At 32.5% G+C, this 18,999-nt stretch overlaps 1 protein-coding gene across 2 annotated transcripts in view; it reads left to right on the plus strand.

Annotated features, from left to right (window-relative positions):
- Positions 1 to 18,999, plus strand: part of LOC140449818 (dynein axonemal heavy chain 1-like) — a 1,063,244-nt gene that overhangs the window by 657,745 nt on the left and 386,500 nt on the right. For both annotated transcript variants that reach the window (XR_011951893.1, XM_072543176.1), the window contains exon 40: positions 3,652 to 3,860. Coding sequence is in view for 1 of the 2 variants with exons in the window: in XM_072543176.1 (XP_072399277.1) it covers positions 3,652 to 3,860 (209 nt within the window). In the remaining variant the exon portion in view is untranslated. The remainder of the gene's footprint in view (positions 1 to 3,651; positions 3,861 to 18,999) is intronic.

Here is an 18,999-nt window from a genome sequence, read left to right on the forward strand (position 1 = left end):
TCGGCGTTAGCATAAAGCCGAGATCCTCTTCTTGCTGATTTTTCTTCCAGAATTAGATTTTTTATATTTGGAGGCTTGTGTGCTTTCAGGCAAAGTACGCCATAACAAACCATTTTCGTCAGTACATATTGTAAATCTGAGATTCTAATACCATTTCGTTACTTATAATGTTCTATTAATTTTTAACTAAAAGGTCCTATTTCTTCTTTTGGGGTAGTTGAAGCTTTGCCGTAAATTCTTTTATTCATGATTCCGTGCTTTTTGCGAAAGCGCTAGAGCCATCCATGACTTACTCTGAATGGTATGTCCATATGATTTGCTAATTTAATTACATTAGATTTCAATTCGACTACCCGGAATGGGATCCCTCTAGAAAGTTGTTGGCCGTACCATTTTAAGATTGCTTCTTCCAATGAAGTTTTATGAGCCGATGTCATTCGTTTTCTAAGATTGCTGTTCTCTCCTACATCATACATGAATGCAAATTTATTTATTTTGTTTTTGTTTTTTTTTATGTCCGAAACAGTTTGCTTTTTTATGCCATATTGATCACATATATGAGACACACACGTTTCAGACTCCAACTTTTGTATAATATCTAGTTTTTGATTGATTTTTAGATTGACTCTTTTCCGTTTCTCCATATTTAAAGGGCATGATTGCGAAAATTTTAACTTACTTATTGGTGTACACTAAATGTGTTAGTTTAGCAACACCCATATAATCATAAAAATCTACGTGTTATTATATCAGGGAATCCCCTAATGATATGTGATAATCTCACTTTCTGTCTCTTGCCTACAAATGTATGTGCAAATTTATATCGCATGTCTGTATTTTTTATGTTTCTCTAACAAATTAATTTTTCAGCAAAAAAATATATACATATTACTATTAGAAATGACTCTTATGCTAGATTTTGCTGAAATTCTTTGTAAAATACAGTGGTATAGGAAGGGTTAAGCATGTATAATATTAACAGTACGTTTTTATTTTGTCTTATATTTGACCGGATTTTTTGTCCGTTATAACCGAAGTCCGTTAAATAGAGGTCCGTTATATCGAGGTTTTACTGTACTCCAAGCAATATGGAGGATGATCCAACCGTACAACAATGATTGAGAGGAAAGAACAACAAACAGTGATGAATTGAGGAGAATAGTAATCCAATTTAGTGGACAAGAAGCATGATTGGTCAAGAAGCTACACCAGTTGATACAACTTTTGTAATATATTAGTATAATATTAATTGTATTTTAGCCATATGCTTTAAAGGCCTGTTGAGCCTTGAAAACCTTTGTAAATAATAAAAAAGTTTGCATTTTGTTCCTTTTAATATATTTCTCGCTATTAATGGAGGGCCTAGACCAAAATAATAATGGCTAGGTACACCTATTATTTTTCTCATTTCTTCAGATGTGTTGTTTTTGCAGTCTACCAGTGACACTAAGTATCAGAATTCTTTCACCATTTCTATAGTTTTATGTTGAACCTCTAAGATCTTTTGTTGCATTCTTGATATAGCTGGCATATATTAGATTTTCTGGACGTTAGTGTATCAGAAGTTGATTCAGTATTACTAGGTGTTCTTTTTCTATGTCACTTAGTATATACGTTCTTTTGTGCATTTAATGGCGTCTCATCATCAGTTGGCGCTACAGCCCTTCGTAAGCCTTGGCCTGCTTCTAAACATTCTTCCATCCTTCCATATCGAGTGTCTGTCTTCTCCAGCCCCTCACTCCAATCTCCCTCAGATCTTCGTGTACATCGTCCAGATATCTGAGTTTAGGTCGCCCCCTTCTTCTTCTTCCGATCGGCCTGTTTAGCATAGTTATTTTAGTGGGATCACTCTCATTCATCCGCATAACGTGGCCCACCCACCTTAGGCGGTTTATTTTGATGGTCTTCACAATATCTACATCACCAAAAAGTCTATAGAGTTCAAAGTTATATCGCCTTCTCCACAGACGCTGTTCTTTTACTCCGCCATATATGGTCCTCCATACTTTTCTTTCAAAGACTCGCAGTAACTCTTCATCTTGGGTCGTCATTGCCCATGTTTCCGATCCGTATGTGAGCACTGGGCGTATTATTGTTTTATAGTTTTAAGTTTGCACTTTGTTGCTATTGACATACTTGTCGCTCTTAGTTGAGGGCCCAGGCCAAAATAACAGCAGTTAGCCACGCATATTCTTTTTTTTTATCTCTTTGGATGTGTTATTTTTGTAGTCTACCAGTGATCCTAAGTAGCAGAATTCTTCTACCATTTCTATCATTTCGTGTTGCACCTCTAAGTTATTTTGTTGAATTCTTGATATGGCCGGCATATATTTAGTTTTCTGGATGTTAATCAGAAGTCCGATGTTTTCTGCGGCATTTTTAATACGTGTGAAAGCCTCCACTGCTTTATTTTGGGTTCTTCCAATTATGACGATATACTACGGGTATATATCGTACCTTTTAAGTTTATTCCCGAATCTCTCATAACTTTTTCTAACGCTAGGTTGAACAGCGTGCATGATAGCGCATCTCCCTGGCGCAGTCCTCTGTTGGTTTTAAATGGTTTTGAAACATCCCCTTGTACACGCACTTTACATTCGACTGTCATCATTGTCATTTTAATTAATTCTACCAATCCTTTTGGTATTCATAATTCGATCATCGCCGAATATAATTGGAACCTGTCAATAGTATCGTACGCTGCCTTAAAGTCTACGAAGATGTAATGGTAGTCTATGTCGTACTCCGTCGTTTTTTCTAATATTTGTCTGATGGATGATATGTGATCAATGGTAGATTTATTTTTCAAGAAGCATCTTTGGTAGGATCCTATTATATTGTCAATATAACCTGCCAGTCGTTCGTTAAGTATCAGGGACACAATTTTATATGCTGTATTAAGAAGGGAAATCCCTCTAAATTTGGAATATTCAAGAACGTTTCCTTTTTTGTGTATGGGGCATATAATTCCAGTATTCCAATCTTCTGGTAACGCGCGTTCTTGCAATACCTGTATTAGTAGTTTGTGAAGGAGGGTTACAAATGTTTGACCGACACATTTAAATATTTCTGCGGGTAGGTTGTCTGCTCCGGGTGACTTGTTTCTGGCTAGAGACTGAATTGCTTTGTTTATTTCTTCCAAAGTTGGTAGTTCAGTATCCTTCTGTTCTATTTCTATATCATATCTATCTTCAGCTCTACTTTCTCCATTAAGTAGCGTACTAAAATGTTCCTGCCATCTTTTTAGTACTTCCACTTTCTCGTTTAAAAGAATTCCGTTAAGGGCATTGACTTGGTTTGCTTGTGGCTTGAAAACTTTTCTTTTTGTGTTAACCTGTTTGTAAAATTTTCTGTATTCGCGTTCTCTATCAAGGTTTTCCATTTCTTCGAACTCTTTATTGATTTGTTGCTGCTTTTTCTGTTTGTGTTTTTGTTTTTCCTCTCGTCTCTTTACTAGATATTCTTCAACATTGCTCCTAGTCCTTCTGTTGATTTAATGGCGTCTCCCATATCGAAATCACTCATTTCTTTGTATTTATTTTCCAGCTAAAATTTTACAATAACAAATTTAGAAAGTATAGTTTTTCTTTGCTAAATAGTTCACATCAACAACTAAAAACTTTGTGTCGAAATAAAAGCATTTTTTTTTAGATTAAATCTGAATCATTTCTCGAAGACCTGAATAATATTCTTAACTCCGGCGACGTTCCCAATATATACCAACCTGACGAGCTGGATAAGATCTACCAAAGTATGAAAGGACTTGTTCAAGAAATGGGATTAACAGCAACAAAATCCAATTTATTTGCTGTATATCAGAAGGAAGTGAGAACCAATTTGCATAATGTTATTACCATGAGGTAAGTTTAAGTTAAGTTTTTTAATGGTCTCTAACTCTTTAATAATATCAGACGATGAGGCTTTTTGGCGTTTTATTATGTGTTTAGGATTTGCAAAAGGAGTTGTGGCAGTTGATGTTTCTTGTATATCAGGTGAGGTAGATATCTGACTTTTGGTTGTATGGGGGGGTACTTCGGTATTTAATGGAGGAAAATTTGTTTTATTGGTTTTTTTTCTGTAGACAAAATGTGTTTTTTTAATGATGGTTGATCAGATACTAAGGTTTCAGTGTTAAGAATTTGAACGTTAGTGTGGTCGGTATCCATCAGGGGAGGTTGTTATGGAATTACATTCTCTGGTTGTTTTGAGCTATTTATGTTGAGGGTTGTTTGTTGACATGTTGATGGACAATCAGTTTCCTGATGTCCTTTTGTTGCACACTTAGTGCAATTTAAGTTGTCGAGAGTAAAGTATATACGGTTGGTGTTGTCATAGTAAATAGTAACAAAGTCTGGGATAAAGATAGTATCATCACGAGTAACAAATACTTGGCGACGAAAGCTTAAAACATGGCTGTATGCGGTATCTGGCATGCCTACTTTCAAAAAAGTTATTCTAGATACTGTTTGAAGTCCCAGCTTTTTCAGTTCATCTTCTATTAAAGTTTTTGGGACGGTAGGGCATACATTAGAAATGACGAGATTTGTGGCTGGGGTGATTAATCTTCTAATTTCAATTTTTGTATTGTTCAATGTTAGTGAATTATGTGCTTGCAGTAAGGAATCCACGACATTAATACTGGTGAGGTAAATACATACTCTATTGTTTGAGATACGTGAGGCAAATAGAATATTTTTCTGTTGCACTAAATTACCCACAGCAATAATATATTCATGAATTTTGACGTCATTGAGAACAAAAGCTTGCTCTTTGGTTGGATATTTGAAATAAGGTCACTGGAATATGTATTTGTTTTGTTGGTATGATGAGAAGCCAAAGTTTCTTCATCAGGATTTCCATCTATTTCTGAATTTATTCCGCATACTTCTCCAACTCCATCCTCGAGACGGCTCTGTCTCGAAAGCCGGTAGGAACAGAAGGTAAGAACAAAAAGTGGTTTCTTATCGGTACTCTTGGATATCAAGTTTTTAGGTTACAGTATTGGTCAATAGTTAATATTTAGAAATTATTCTACTCACAGTTATGATTCATAGCACAAATTAGCACACTAACTATACTGGTTTCATTGTTATACTTTTAAAATAAGTATGAGGTTAAATTTTTAGAAAAGTATTATTAATTCAGGAGAAGACTTATAGTATATTTGAAGAATAAGCTGGAGTAAATTCTCAGAAAAAAAACTAAATTGTTAAGCATATTTTAGTACGTGTGCTTTTCGTACAACGTCAATATTTTAGCTTATTTTACGTTGGGTTTGACTACTTAAATAGAAATTTTTCCATGTCACATGGACTATCGTAAAATTTAAATACCTGCTATTGTTAGAACTGTGTAGGCTAGGGATGATTCAGCTGGTCATAGACGTACTTTAAGGGTATTACATTATTCGTTTCGGTTAGTTAGATATTTAAACCATTTTCAAAGTATATTATATTTATATAAATCTGTTTATTTTAGTAACGTTATTTATGGTTATTTTTGTCGTTATGATAATGACCCATTAAATAACAAGAAAAGAAAGAAACTCTTAAAATACGTAGGTATTTAGTTAATGGTCTTGTAATAGTTTAGATAGAAAAAGTCGATTAGCGAAAGATGGTTTCTGATAAATGTGAACGCTATCTTAAATAGTATAAATTTCGATTTTGTTTGGAAAACCAATGATTAATAAAATGGTTAATGGTCTTTAAATAGTCATTCATTAATATCAGAAAATTTTTGTTTCAGTCGATTATAAGCGAGTGAAGAGATCTAACACAGTTGTTTTTTGCAAGAGTGAATACTGAGTTTATATACGTGTGATTATACACCAGTAAAAAAAAAGTTGAATTATTTATCACTTAACGAAAAGAGTGTTATCCTTAATGTCTACAATTATTTTAAGTAACACAATCCATCCAATACTGTTGATAGTATAGTTGAAATTTCGTCTAAAGTAATAGGATAATTTAAAATCAACTGTATATAACATTTTAAAAGAGGAAAAATCAGCTCTTATACCGCCACCCAAACCGAGGCCTGGAAGACCAAAATTGTCGAAAGTGAATGTGGATGAATTTTTCAAAAATGCAATTCGTAGAATGGTCCACTCATTTTTTTTTTAACAAATACCAACTTTAGATAAAGTTTTACAAGCCATTAGCGACGATCCCGATTTACCCACAATAAGTAGAGACAAACTTTGGAAAGTTTTGCATTTGTAGGGAGAGTTTGTAAAGACAAAACTATAAAAAAATGTCGACAAGCATTTCTGGAAGGATATTCAACTGGTTTCAAGGAACCAACAGGTAAAGGTCGATGATTAATTGTTACCCATATAGGTAGTATGAATGGATTTCTTAAGGAGGGTTTACTTCTGTTTGAATCAAAAAAGACCTATGATTATCACAAAGAGATGAACGGAGACGTGTTTGAAGAATATTTCGAACAGATGATTAAATTCATACCTAAAAATTCAGTTATTGTGATGGACAATGCAAGTTACCACTCTAGATTGGTTGAACGTTTACCAACTACTCAATGGAGGAAAGATGAAATTGCAATGTGGTTAACTTCTAAGAATTTAATCTTTGACGATACAATGACAAAAGCAGAATTATTAGAGATTGCTAAAATTGAGGAGATAGCCAAAAAAACGAGGAATTGAAATACTTCGCCTACCACCGTATCATTGCGAGCTAAATCCGATTGAATTAGTATGGGCCGAAGTTAAAGGTAATGTTGCTAGAAATAATACAACTTTTAAATTGTCACATGTTACTATTCTTTTTCATAAATCAATATCCGAAGTAACGACTGAACATTGGCAAAAATGTATTAATCACGTTATAAATATTGAGAAAAATATGTGGGAGCTTGATCATGTAATAAATAGCAGTATAGGACCTATAATAATTCATCCCGGATCGGATAACAATTCGTCTGAAACAGAATATGAGGAAGCTTAACTTTAAACTGTAGCTCAGAAGTTTATTTTACATTTGAACTAATTACCGTCAACTTCATTGTTTATTTTTTATTTATTTTTTATTGCTAATATAATTTTCATTCTTATTTCCAATATTATTAGTATTAAGAATATTATTATTTATTAATAGGAATATATAAAAACTTACAGTTTTTGTGTATGTATTTTACGTTTCACTATAATTTTTTATATTAACTGTATGTTTCACAAATAATAGAATTTTTATTCTTTTTATGTGTTTTTTTTTATTTTAAACCAGTATTGGATTGGATTAATTTCTTTGTTCTAAATATCCAAATAAATTTAACGCAATTTTCTTTTAAGATTACGTTTTAGTTAGAAGATGTGCACGCCTATGTATTTTGAGGTTCGAAGATGAGTATTCTGAGAATTTACTCCAGCTTATTCTTCAAATGTACTATAGTTGCTATATTTCAGTACTATATCCAGGACCGGAATCCACTTATTTACTTTATTTTATATGTTTATACTTACTTTACAGAGCATATTATATTTACCGTTTACCACATTAGAATCGTCGTTTCTTCTTGTCATATATAACTTTTTCAGTGAGGTCTTTTTTTATTGCTATTTTTATTTGTCCTTTTCACTGTTATCTAAGAAATCCTCTTTCCCTCCTTGCATTTGGTTTCCATTTTTTAAGTTCTTAGCGGTATTCTTGTCTTGTCCAGCCTTCGCACAATGTCCAATATCCGCAAAAATTAAATGTTTGGACTGGGATGTTAGGCGACCATATTGTCGGTCCATTTTTTTATCGATGGGAACCTAAACGGGCCTAAATATTAACTTTTACAGAATGAGATCATTCCGGCAGTTCGACGACTTCCCATTAATTTTCAGGAGGTCTATTTCCAACAGGATGGGTGTTCGGCTCACAACTCGAGAGCAACTATTGACTTCTTCAATCAAACGTTACCTGATCGACTGATAAGTACACGTAGTACAATTAAATGGCCGGCTAGATCCTGTGACTTAGCTCTTAACGATTTCTTTTTTTGGGGTTTTCCCAAAGAAAACATTTATAGGCATCAGTTTGAAAGGGCCACAAACCTAGTCGAATTAAGGGTAAAAATATTTCATTCAAGTTTGTAGGTTCTAAATTAGGTAGTCTTTTTAATTTTTAGATTTGGAAGAATTTTATTGTTTTTTTTTTATTTAAAAGTACAAACAATTCTTATTTTTATTTTTTTCTTCTTTCTTGTCTTATTGTTACAAGCTTTGTCCATAAAATTTGTACAATTTTCAATGATAATAAAGCATATTATTTCTTTACTTACTGTCATCGCCAGTTAACTTGGCGGCGCGCACAAACCGAAAATTGCTTAGTGGCTTAGGTGGTGGTCTTTAGTCTCCTCCCAGTTATCAGGTGCGTAACACTTAAGTGATTTTTTTTTTTTTTTTTTTTTTATTAAATTTGTAAATTTACAATCTGCTATTACAAGCTATTAGTAAATGTGAGTATTGCAAATACATGAGAGGAGAAATTATCCACTGATAACACTCCCAATACTAACACTAACAAATAAAATCAGTGTAGGATTATAATTTGAAACTAGAATTGAAATGGAAATTAAAATTAAAATTAAAATTAGTGAATAAAGTCTGTTGGCCACTGTCTCTTCAATCTTCGTCTGACTTCTGGTTGTAGGTGTAGTTGTCTTGCTTCCTCGTTGGGGTGGGCTGGCAGATGTTCTAAATAATTTCTTGTTAGTCTGCTGATTTCGTCTTCAACGAACGGTATTCCAGAGTCATCATGTAGTGTTTTATTACTCACGTACCACGGCGCATTGAAAATCATTCTGAGTATTTTGGATTGGATCCTCTGAATGATTTTGGTATTAGAAGGCTTTGCACAGCCCCATAGTTGCACCCCATATGTCCATATAGGCTTTATTATGCACTTATACAAAAGAAGTTTATTATCTGTGGATAACTGTGATTTTCGGCCTATTAACCAATTCATTTGACGTATTTTCATGTTGATTTGGATTTTTTTTGCCAAGATGTGTGCTTTCCAAGTGAGCTTTTGATCAAGTGTCATTCCCAGGTATTTGACTTCTGTTTTTACTGGTAGTAATATGTTGTTCAGTCTAATTCTTGGACATATGATGTTCCTGTTGGTGAATGTAATTTGATTAGACTTAGTATGGTTAACTTTGATTTTCCATCTATTCATCCAGTCTTGTAGTAGGTTCATGTGTATTTGAAGGTTTCCTGATGCTACTTGGGGGTCATCATCGATGGATATTATGGCGGTGTCATCTGCGAACATGGCTACTGTGGTCGTATTTGTTGTTGGAATATCAGCAGTGTATATGAGGTACAGGAGGGGACCCAGGACACTTCCTTGAGGGACACCGGATTTTATGGGATAGTAATGAGAGGTTTCTGTAAGGAATCTGACTTGAAAGTAACGTTCTGCGAGGTATGATTTTAAGAGTAGATAGTGAGGAGTGGGAAAGGATGACTTAAGTTTATACAGGAGACCATCATGCCAAACACGGTCGAAGGCTTGTTCTATATCCAGGAAGGCAGCAGTGCAAATTTTTTTCTCTTCGAGGCATACATTAATGTTTTTAACAATCCTATGACACTGTTGTAGAGTTGAATGGGCTTCGCGGAAACCAAACTGGTGTGTGGGGATCACTGAATTAATTCCGATGTCTTCTGAGAATCTTTGGAGCAGAAGTCTTTCTAAGATTTTTGACATTATTGGAAGTAAGCTGATTGGTCTATATGAAGTAGTAATATTTGGTGGTTTATTTGGTTTACTAATCATAATTATTTAGGCGAACTTCCAATTAATCGGGTAGTAGGCTAATCTTATGATACTATTATATATCATTGTTAGTAGGACAATTGCTTTTCTTGGTAATTTTTTTAATTTTAGCCCAGTGATCATGTCAAAGCCTGGTGCTTTGTAGTTATTGCATCTAGAAATTTGTTCTTTGACATTATTAGGAGTAAAGTATTTGATTGGTAGCATCATTGGGCATGGAGCGTCTAAGAAGTTTTTAACTTCTTCTTCGTTATTATTGTTATTAAGTTCAGGTGCACCAAAAACGTGTGAGAGATGTTCGGCAAATATTGATGCCTTTTCTTGTTCAGTTTTTCCCCAGCTTCCATCGGCTTTCCTTAGAGGTGGTATGTGCTGTATAGGTCTCTTGAATGATTTCGTTGCTCTCCAGATGCTGTGGTCTTCTTTTGACAGGCTGTTGATGAATAGTTCAAATGTATCATTCCTCGCGTCTTGTAGAGCAGTTTTAAGTTGCCGTGTTAATCTATTGTATTCATTTTTATCTATAGGATTGCGACTTCTTTGCCATATGCGCCTGGCTCTTCTTTTTTGTGCAACAAGACGTTTTATATATACGGGTATGTTGGTGTCACTTGGTTCTTTGTCATTCTGAGGGGGTGTAGCTATTTCAGCGGCTGCATGTATAGTTTGGGTGAGAAGAAGCACAGCATTATCGATTTCGTCTAGTTGCTTTAATCTTATATTTAAATTTAAATTTTCATTTATGTAAGACTCGAATATATTCCAGTTGGTTTTTGATGTTGTCAACTTAGGGATATTCGGACGTTTTATAATTTGCGTAGATAGTGTCACAATTATGGGAGTATGGTCGGTGGACAGATCCCAGGATACTTGTATGTCAAAATAATTTAAGGCCATGTTATGGAGGATAAAGAAGTCGAGTAGATCTGGGATTTTGTTTGGATCTGATGGCCAGTAGGTGGGTTGCCCTGTAGATAAGTAAGAGCTGTTTGTGTTAGCTATGGCTTGTCTGAGATTTTTTCCCTTTGTCGTACATAGTCTTGATCCCCAGTCTGTATGCTTGGCATTCCAGTCACCTCCAATTACGAATTTGTTTGATAGATGTTTGAAGAAGTCTTCATATTCTGCTGTGGTGGTATTATGCCTTGGAGGGCTGTACATTGCCGCAATGTCAAAAGACCATGGTTGAGAACTGATACAGATTACTGCAGCTTGTATTTTTTCCGTCTGATACATTATTTCCTCATAGTGTGGTATAGTGTTACGTACAATAATAGCAGCGCCACCGTGTGCTGTTCCATCAGGATGGTTGGTGTTGTAAATAGAATAATGAGGGATCTTGAACATCGTTCTGTCAGTGAAATGGGTTTCCGATATGAGTAGAACATCAATTTTGTTATGTTTAAGAAAGTTAGTAACTTCTGTGTTATGGTTGCCTAGGCCGTTGGCATTCCATTGTACAATTCGTAGTGACTTAAGTTCCATTACTAATTTTATTTATTACTGTGGAAAGCATGTTTAAGATCACGCTATTTTGATTAATTAGTTGTGAAAACATAGCTTTGAATTCGTTAAGGAAACTCTTCATCATCTCTCCAATTTCACTGTTTGTATTACTTACATGTGTTCCACTTGTTATTTGAGCGTAAGTTGCATGATTCTGGTTGTATGAGTTCGTATTTTTATGGACATTATTTACATTTGTTCCACCCGTTGCTTGTGTGTAAGTCGCGTGATTTTGATTGTTTAAGTGCGGATTATTCTGTACTGTATTTCTGTTATATTGTAGTTGATTGTTCGCTGGAGTGTGCGATGATACTCCTCTTGCTCTGTTTCTACTGCTAATTAACTCTTTATATACCATGCATCCTTTGTAATTTGCGGTGTGTGCTCCATTGCAGAGAGCACATATGGCAGGTGTGTCTCTAGGTTTTTTACAATCAGCTGACATATGGTTGCCTCCACATTTGACACAGTGATAAGGTCTATTACAGTATGTCTTAGAGTGTCCATACAATTGGCATCTGGTACACTGGACAATGTTATTCTTTTTATAGGGTGGCTCAATAACTATTTTCGCATTGTTTATAAATTGAATTTCATATATTTTTTTATTATTTCGATTAGGTTCTATATCGACGTAGAACATCATTAGAGGGTCCTTACTTACTCTGTGTTTTATATTTACAATATTGCGTACTAAATGCCCATGTTTTTCTATTTCGCTTTTTATTATATTAATGGGCACTGTATGATGTAGATTACGAATTACAACTCTGTATGCTCTATCCTCTTTCATTTGGTACGTATGATGCACAATTTTTTTGCTGTTTAAATGTCTTACCAGTTTTCGGTATGTTTCTGAGTCACGGGAATTTATTTTTATTGTGTTGTTCTTTAATGCTGTACAATAGAATGTCTCTGTTTGTGTTACTTCCGATAGGCTATTAACCATTTTATTGTATTCAGTAACACCATATATAAAAATTGGTGGGGGTTTAGAGGTTGCTGGAGTTTCGTTGGTATTTTCTGTACTGTCATTGTTGTCGTTTTCGTTTTCATTTTGTAGAATCTGAAATTTATTGCTAGTTACTACTGTGTCTTCGTTTTCTGTTGGTGTCGGAGGATTAATTTTGCGTTTTTTGTTACTATGTTGTATAGTTTGCCATTCGTGGATGTCCGATGACTCAATGTCGCTGATTTCCCCTGAAGATTCTTCACTTTGTAATGTACGTGTCATCTCAATCGAATCGTAAGCTCCATTTTGAGGTGAAGATAATGTGGGATTTATTTTAGGATTGTATTGACAGTTTGAGGAAGATTGTGATAGTACTTGGTTAGGAACATAATATATTGTTGTTGGTGGGTTATTTAAAATTTGTGCTGAATTTGGTTGTAAATTTTGTGGAAAAAGGACATTTGGGCATTCTGGTTGAATTTGCTGTTGCTGATATTGAGTATTTATTATTTGACCATTAACAGTAGCAGTATAAAAAGGAACACTCACCGATAAATCTGGTGGAGCACTCATTTTAATTGTTAAAACTGTATATTTTAATTTTTAAATAGTTTATAAATAGTATATCCACTTGAACGATAATGACGGTAAAAACGCGGCCGGAGCCCGTTTTTAATCACCACTATAAACTTTCGCCTAATTCGTATCGATGTTTACAGGTCGAGAGTCAAATGAATACTACTTAAGTGATTTGCGGCTATTATTTTTCAGACTTCTTGTTATTTCGGATAGTTAAGTGTATTTGTGACAATTTCTAACGATGGCGTTGAAAAATAGTAGAAAGAATAATTCTGTTATTAGTGGACAATCTCGGGAGATTATATTTAATGTGTTTAATTATTTCAAAAATATTAAACTCGAAGCAGAGACCCTAAAAACTGTGAAAGAAAAGACAGCTAAAGCAACAGGTAAGTTTGTACTTACAATAAATTAATTTTAATTAGACGACTTCTAAATAATAACAAAACCGCACTACGGTGGACTATTTGGACCAAAAATAACTCTATATTTGTATTTCATTTTAATTATGTATTATTTTTAAAACACAATAGTTCTATTTCTATTTATAAGGCATTTTCTTCCCACTGGTGGAAATATTTTGTTTGTTTATGTCTACCTTGTATTAAATTAAAATAGATCAAAAATAGGTGAATATTTGACATACTTAATCATGTTGATAGCTTACCACACTTACAAAAAATTTAAATTATTCGTTATTTTACAAAAAATGATCCAGAGTTCAGCAAAATTCTATTACACATAAAATACAGAAAAATTAATCACGTGGATAGTTTCTTAGGTTTTTTGCTGGATACACAACTCACAGCAAGCTACAATATGATACATGTATATTTGCAAAATTTCGGGTTTCCCTTTTCGTACAGTATTTTCAATGCCCTCTTTTACCTATGAAAAAAAAACCTATGACAAACAAACCTATGATTTGTTGACAAACCTATGTATGTATGACAAACCTATGGCTTGTTTTTAAACCAGGAGGAGTAATTCAAATTTACCTTTTATTTTTTTTTACCTTCAATAATTTTATAATGCTATAATATTTATGGATAACCGTCGAAGGCCGTCATCATCAACCCAAAAAGAAGATATAATATATTTGCTGAATTTTCTAGCGACTTTCTTGGCTGTGAAACTTTTTAGTTTACTCCTCCTGGTTTAAAAACAAAACATAGTAGAGGATTAGGTTGATTTTGTGTCTGCATTCCAGATTATTGCATAACAGTTTGTCGAATATGCGAAAGCAAATATTATCCTCGACGGGTGTAATTTCCTCAACAAAATAATTGTTTGCCTACGTTTGGAAGCGTATGTCATAATCTCACAGGTATTTCCCTCACTATAGTGGAAGTTGTTATTTTACGTAGATTTTACTAAAAGACATTCGAAACATTATAATATTTACTTATTTAGTGTAAAATGTAAATAATAATATTGAAATAATACCTAGAGTTAATGGATTTTGGGAACAGCTATGACCTTGAAAATGCCACAAAGAATATAACTAAAAATCTCTTTTCTTACTCAGACTCTTTAAAGTCTTTTACAATATTTTAGAATCGAAGATATGTAATTATATTATTAATGTATTGGATTTTGACAAGAGCTATGCATTATACCTATTTAGAACACAAGTTTATGTGAAATGTTCAAGGTCATAGCTGTTCCCAAAATCCATTACCTCTACCTGTATAATTTGTTTACGATTAAAAAGACATTAATAGATTACGTCAAATTCAAAAAAATAATACTTGTTAATGACATAAGTATTTGTATAATACAGTTAAATAGCAAAACTGGTCAAATATTTCTCAGTATTTAAAATTTGGTATTTAAAACCCATTAAATTCATGAATTTCTCCTAATGACTGATTATGAAACCGGGCGTTAAATTAGTTAGGACTAGTGTAATATATTGTGTACTGTCTTTCGATATGGCAGTAAATATAGACATTTTTATATACCTACATCCTAGATAAAATTAATCACTATAGTTACTAATTCTTTTACAGGCATTTCCATCAGAACAATCGAAAGAATAACAAGCGAGGCAAAATGTTCTTTGAAAAATACCGGCAGAGTCCATTTTTCCAGTCCAGGCAAAAAACGAGTTAGTGGATCAATAATAGATTTGCCGGAATACCAAATAAGCGACATTCGCAGAATAATTTACGATTTTTATAAAACAGAAAAATGTCGGGTTACGGTAAAAAAATTAAAACAAAAAATTCACAACGATTTGGATATCACAATTTCACAAACATCTTTAAGGCGACTTTTACGCAAAATGCAATTTCGTTGGAGGAAAACCGAAAACAACCGAGAAGTGCTTGTAGAAAAAAGTGCAATAAGAGCTTTGAGAATAAAATATCTCAGGCAAATCAAATATTTTCGGAGTCAAAATAGGCCAATCGTGTATGTTGACGAGACCTACTTACACAGCGGTCATACTTCTTCAAAGAACTGGACTGACGAATCAACCAAGGGGTTATTTTCAAATATTTCCAAAGGTCAACGACTAATAATAGTGCATGCCGGTGGGGATATGGGATTCATAAAAAATGGATTATTAATCTTTAAATCAGGTTCAAAATCAGGGGATTACCACTCTGAAATGAATTCAGACAACTATGGAAAGTGGTTACAAGAACATTTATTACCTAATTTACCTGCTAACTCGGTATTAGTTTTTGATAACGCACCTTATCACAGCATTCAGTTGGAGCGGGCGCCTACATCAAACTCAAACAAAAATCAAATGATAGAATGGTTAATGCAGAAAAATATTTCATTTACACCTAGTGCTTTAAAACCTGAACTGTATGAAATAATTAAATATCATAAACCTCATTATGTAAAATACAAATTCGACGAAATTCTACGTGCTCATGGCCATATTCCTTTACGTTTACCTCCTTACCATTCTGACCTAAACCCTATTGAACTAATATGGGCTACAGTCAAAAATAATATAAGGCAGAAAAACGTTACATTTAAGCTAGCTGACGTACAAAAACTCGCCGAGGAAGAATTCATTAATATTGATGCAAATGAGTGGAGAAAACGATGTTACCATGTCATTAAGAAGGAAGATGAGTATATGGACAGCGAGATAGTTGCTGATAACGCCACGCAAATAGCTCCAATTATTATAAATCTTGACAGTGACTCTTCCAGTACAGAGTTTTCTTCTTCCGAAGATGAAGATGAAGAAAATTATTAACAATTAATTTATTTTTAAATAGATACCACTTTTCAACACGGGTACTTGTTTTAGTCTTATAATAAAACCAAAATATTAAAATTAAATAATTACTGTGTTGCATTTATTTATACAATATCCTAAATTTAATTTGAAACACAATATCAACGTAGATTTGTGAATTAAATTCAGTCATTATTGTATAATTTGTTTACTAAGTTAAATAAATATTATAAACCAATGGCTTACTATTTAAATTGAATAAAACAAAATTACAATTTCATCTTTCTAATAATATATTAAAGCTTGCGAAAAATATTACTTTTTTAATTGTGTAATAATTATTTGACCTATACCGCTACGCTACTGAATATACTTATCAGAAATAGTAAACCAATAGGATGAATCATAGGGCGTAAACATAATTTATTTCTCTGTGACGTTGTGCGTACTCTCTCGCCAAGTTAGCTGGCGATGATTGTACTTATTTATTTGTATTTCTATTAAGGCTAAAAAATAACCAAAAAATTAGTTTTGCAACAATATAATAAATATACTTTAGAGATGCGACTTTGCGACACAATTGGTCTTATTAAGCATAATAAAAGCCACTTCTTTGATTTTTTTTGCCATCTGTTTCTTTTAGGACTATACTTGAATCATTCCATTGAACACTATGTTTATTTTCCCATTCATCGTTACATATTTGAGATCTATCAAATTCTCTATTTTTAATATAAGATTGATATTCACTTATTCTAACATTTAATGGTCTTGATGGTATGTTTCACCTAAATAAAACTGATCGCATTCACAAGGTATTTTATAAATACAATTCTTTTTTCTTTCTTGTTCATTAGGTTTTGGATAAAATAGATCCCAATGTGTTTAATTTTTGAATGTTGTTGAAATGTTAAATATATTTTCTATCTTTTTTAGTTTTTCTGATAATCCTTTTATGTATGGTATTGGTATTTTCCTCGTATTATTGCTTGTGTATGCTGTCGGATCTAGTTCTAAGTTGTTCTCTTCTATTCGGTCGATTGTTGAAAATTCCCTATTTATAAACGATAAAAGATAATCACTTTATATATATATATATATATATATATATATATATATATATATTTATATATATATATATATATATATATATATATATATATATATATATATATATATATATATATATATATATATATTTCAAATTATTTTTTCGACCGTACTGTTTTAAATATTGATTTAGAGTATCAGCAATCGGTCAGGAAATAAAACTCTATTTGTTCAGTCTCTCAATATTTCGTCACGATTTTGTGACTTCTTCAGGAGAAAACTGTAAATTTATTAGAATAATTAATGATTATATGTAAACAAAATGAATATTTTAATACTTACAACTATAAGAATGAAAATTTAAATTTTTCTGGCATATCTAAATAAATGACATATTTTTGTTTGATTTTATTAAGGAGTTATGGTAACCGCAATATGTTATAGAGTGAATTCCCGTTGTACAATTTTCAGCGAGTAGGTTAAAATAAACAATTACTATGACAGTATTATTCATTTTATAAAGAAAGATGGAATTATATATTCATTCAGAAAGATGGAATTAATAAAATTGAGAAAGAATCAGGAACACGATAAATTGATCTATAAAATGTAATTGATGGTATATAGTCAGTTACTGCAATACTGATATTTAGGAATGTAATAAAATTATAGGTACAGTTACTAGAGAATTACTATAAGAAGTATGTGTTTAAAGGTTAAGATCTATCATATTATATATTGTTTAGTATGTTGCAGTAGATATTACTTAAATGATTGGTGTCTGTCTTATAATTGATAGATTCAGGAGTTTTATTAATGTGTACCATTTCAAAGAAAAGCCGATTTTTATAATTATCAACTTGTTCCAAGATTTTTACATTAATAAAGTCAAAGTTATGTCCTGTCTTCAAGTGGTGGTCCACTAAGGCACAAGAGTTTTTTTGTATGTTACAGTCACTTTTGTGTTGAGTGACACGTTTTTTAAGCCACTGTTGACTTTGACCAATATAACAACTTTGACATTGACTGCAATTTATTCTATAAATTATATTACTCATTAATGAATTTGGAGTTTTAACTTTTATTTTTGTGAATAACCTTGAATTTAGAAGTGGATTGTATTTAATTAATTTAATGTTCGGAAATGTTTTGAAAAGTGGGACAATTTGGTCTGTTAAATTTTTTATGAAAGGTATTTTTTTATATGAAACTGGTTGTGGATTATTTATTAAAGCTCTATTGTAAAAGTTAGTGTTATAAATAAGTTTTTTTAATATATGTTTTGGGTAGCCATTGTTTAAAAACATTTCAAAAAGTTTCTTTAAATTGACATCTAGGAAACTCCGATCACAGATTGTCGTTACACGATTTTTCATAGATACAATTGTATCTATGAAAAATAAAAGTTAAAACTCCAAATTCATTAATGAGTAATATAATTTATAGAATAAATTGCAGTCAATGTCAAAGTTGTTATATTGGTCAAAGTCAACAGTGGCTTAAAAAAACGTGTCACTCAACACAAAAGTGACTGTAACATACAAAAAAACTCTTGTGCCTTAGTGGACCACCACTTGAAGACAGGACATAACTTTGACTTTAATAATGTAAAAATCTTGGAACAAGTTGATAATTATAAAAATCGGCTTTTCCTTGAAATGGTACACATTAATAAAACTCCTGAATCTATCAATTATAAGACAGACACCAATCATTTAAGTAATATCTACTGCAACATACTAAACAATATATAATATGATAGATCTTAACCTTTAAACACATACTTCTTATAGTAATTCTCTAGTAACTGTACCTATAATTTTATTACATTCCTAAATATCAGTATTGCAGTAACTGACTACATACCATCAATTACATTTTATAGATCAATTTATCGTGTTCCTGATTCTTTCTCAATT

This window comes from Diabrotica undecimpunctata, chromosome 9, assembly GCF_040954645.1.
Source record: "Diabrotica undecimpunctata isolate CICGRU chromosome 9, icDiaUnde3, whole genome shotgun sequence".
Lineage (NCBI taxonomy): Eukaryota > Metazoa > Arthropoda > Insecta > Coleoptera > Chrysomelidae > Diabrotica > Diabrotica undecimpunctata.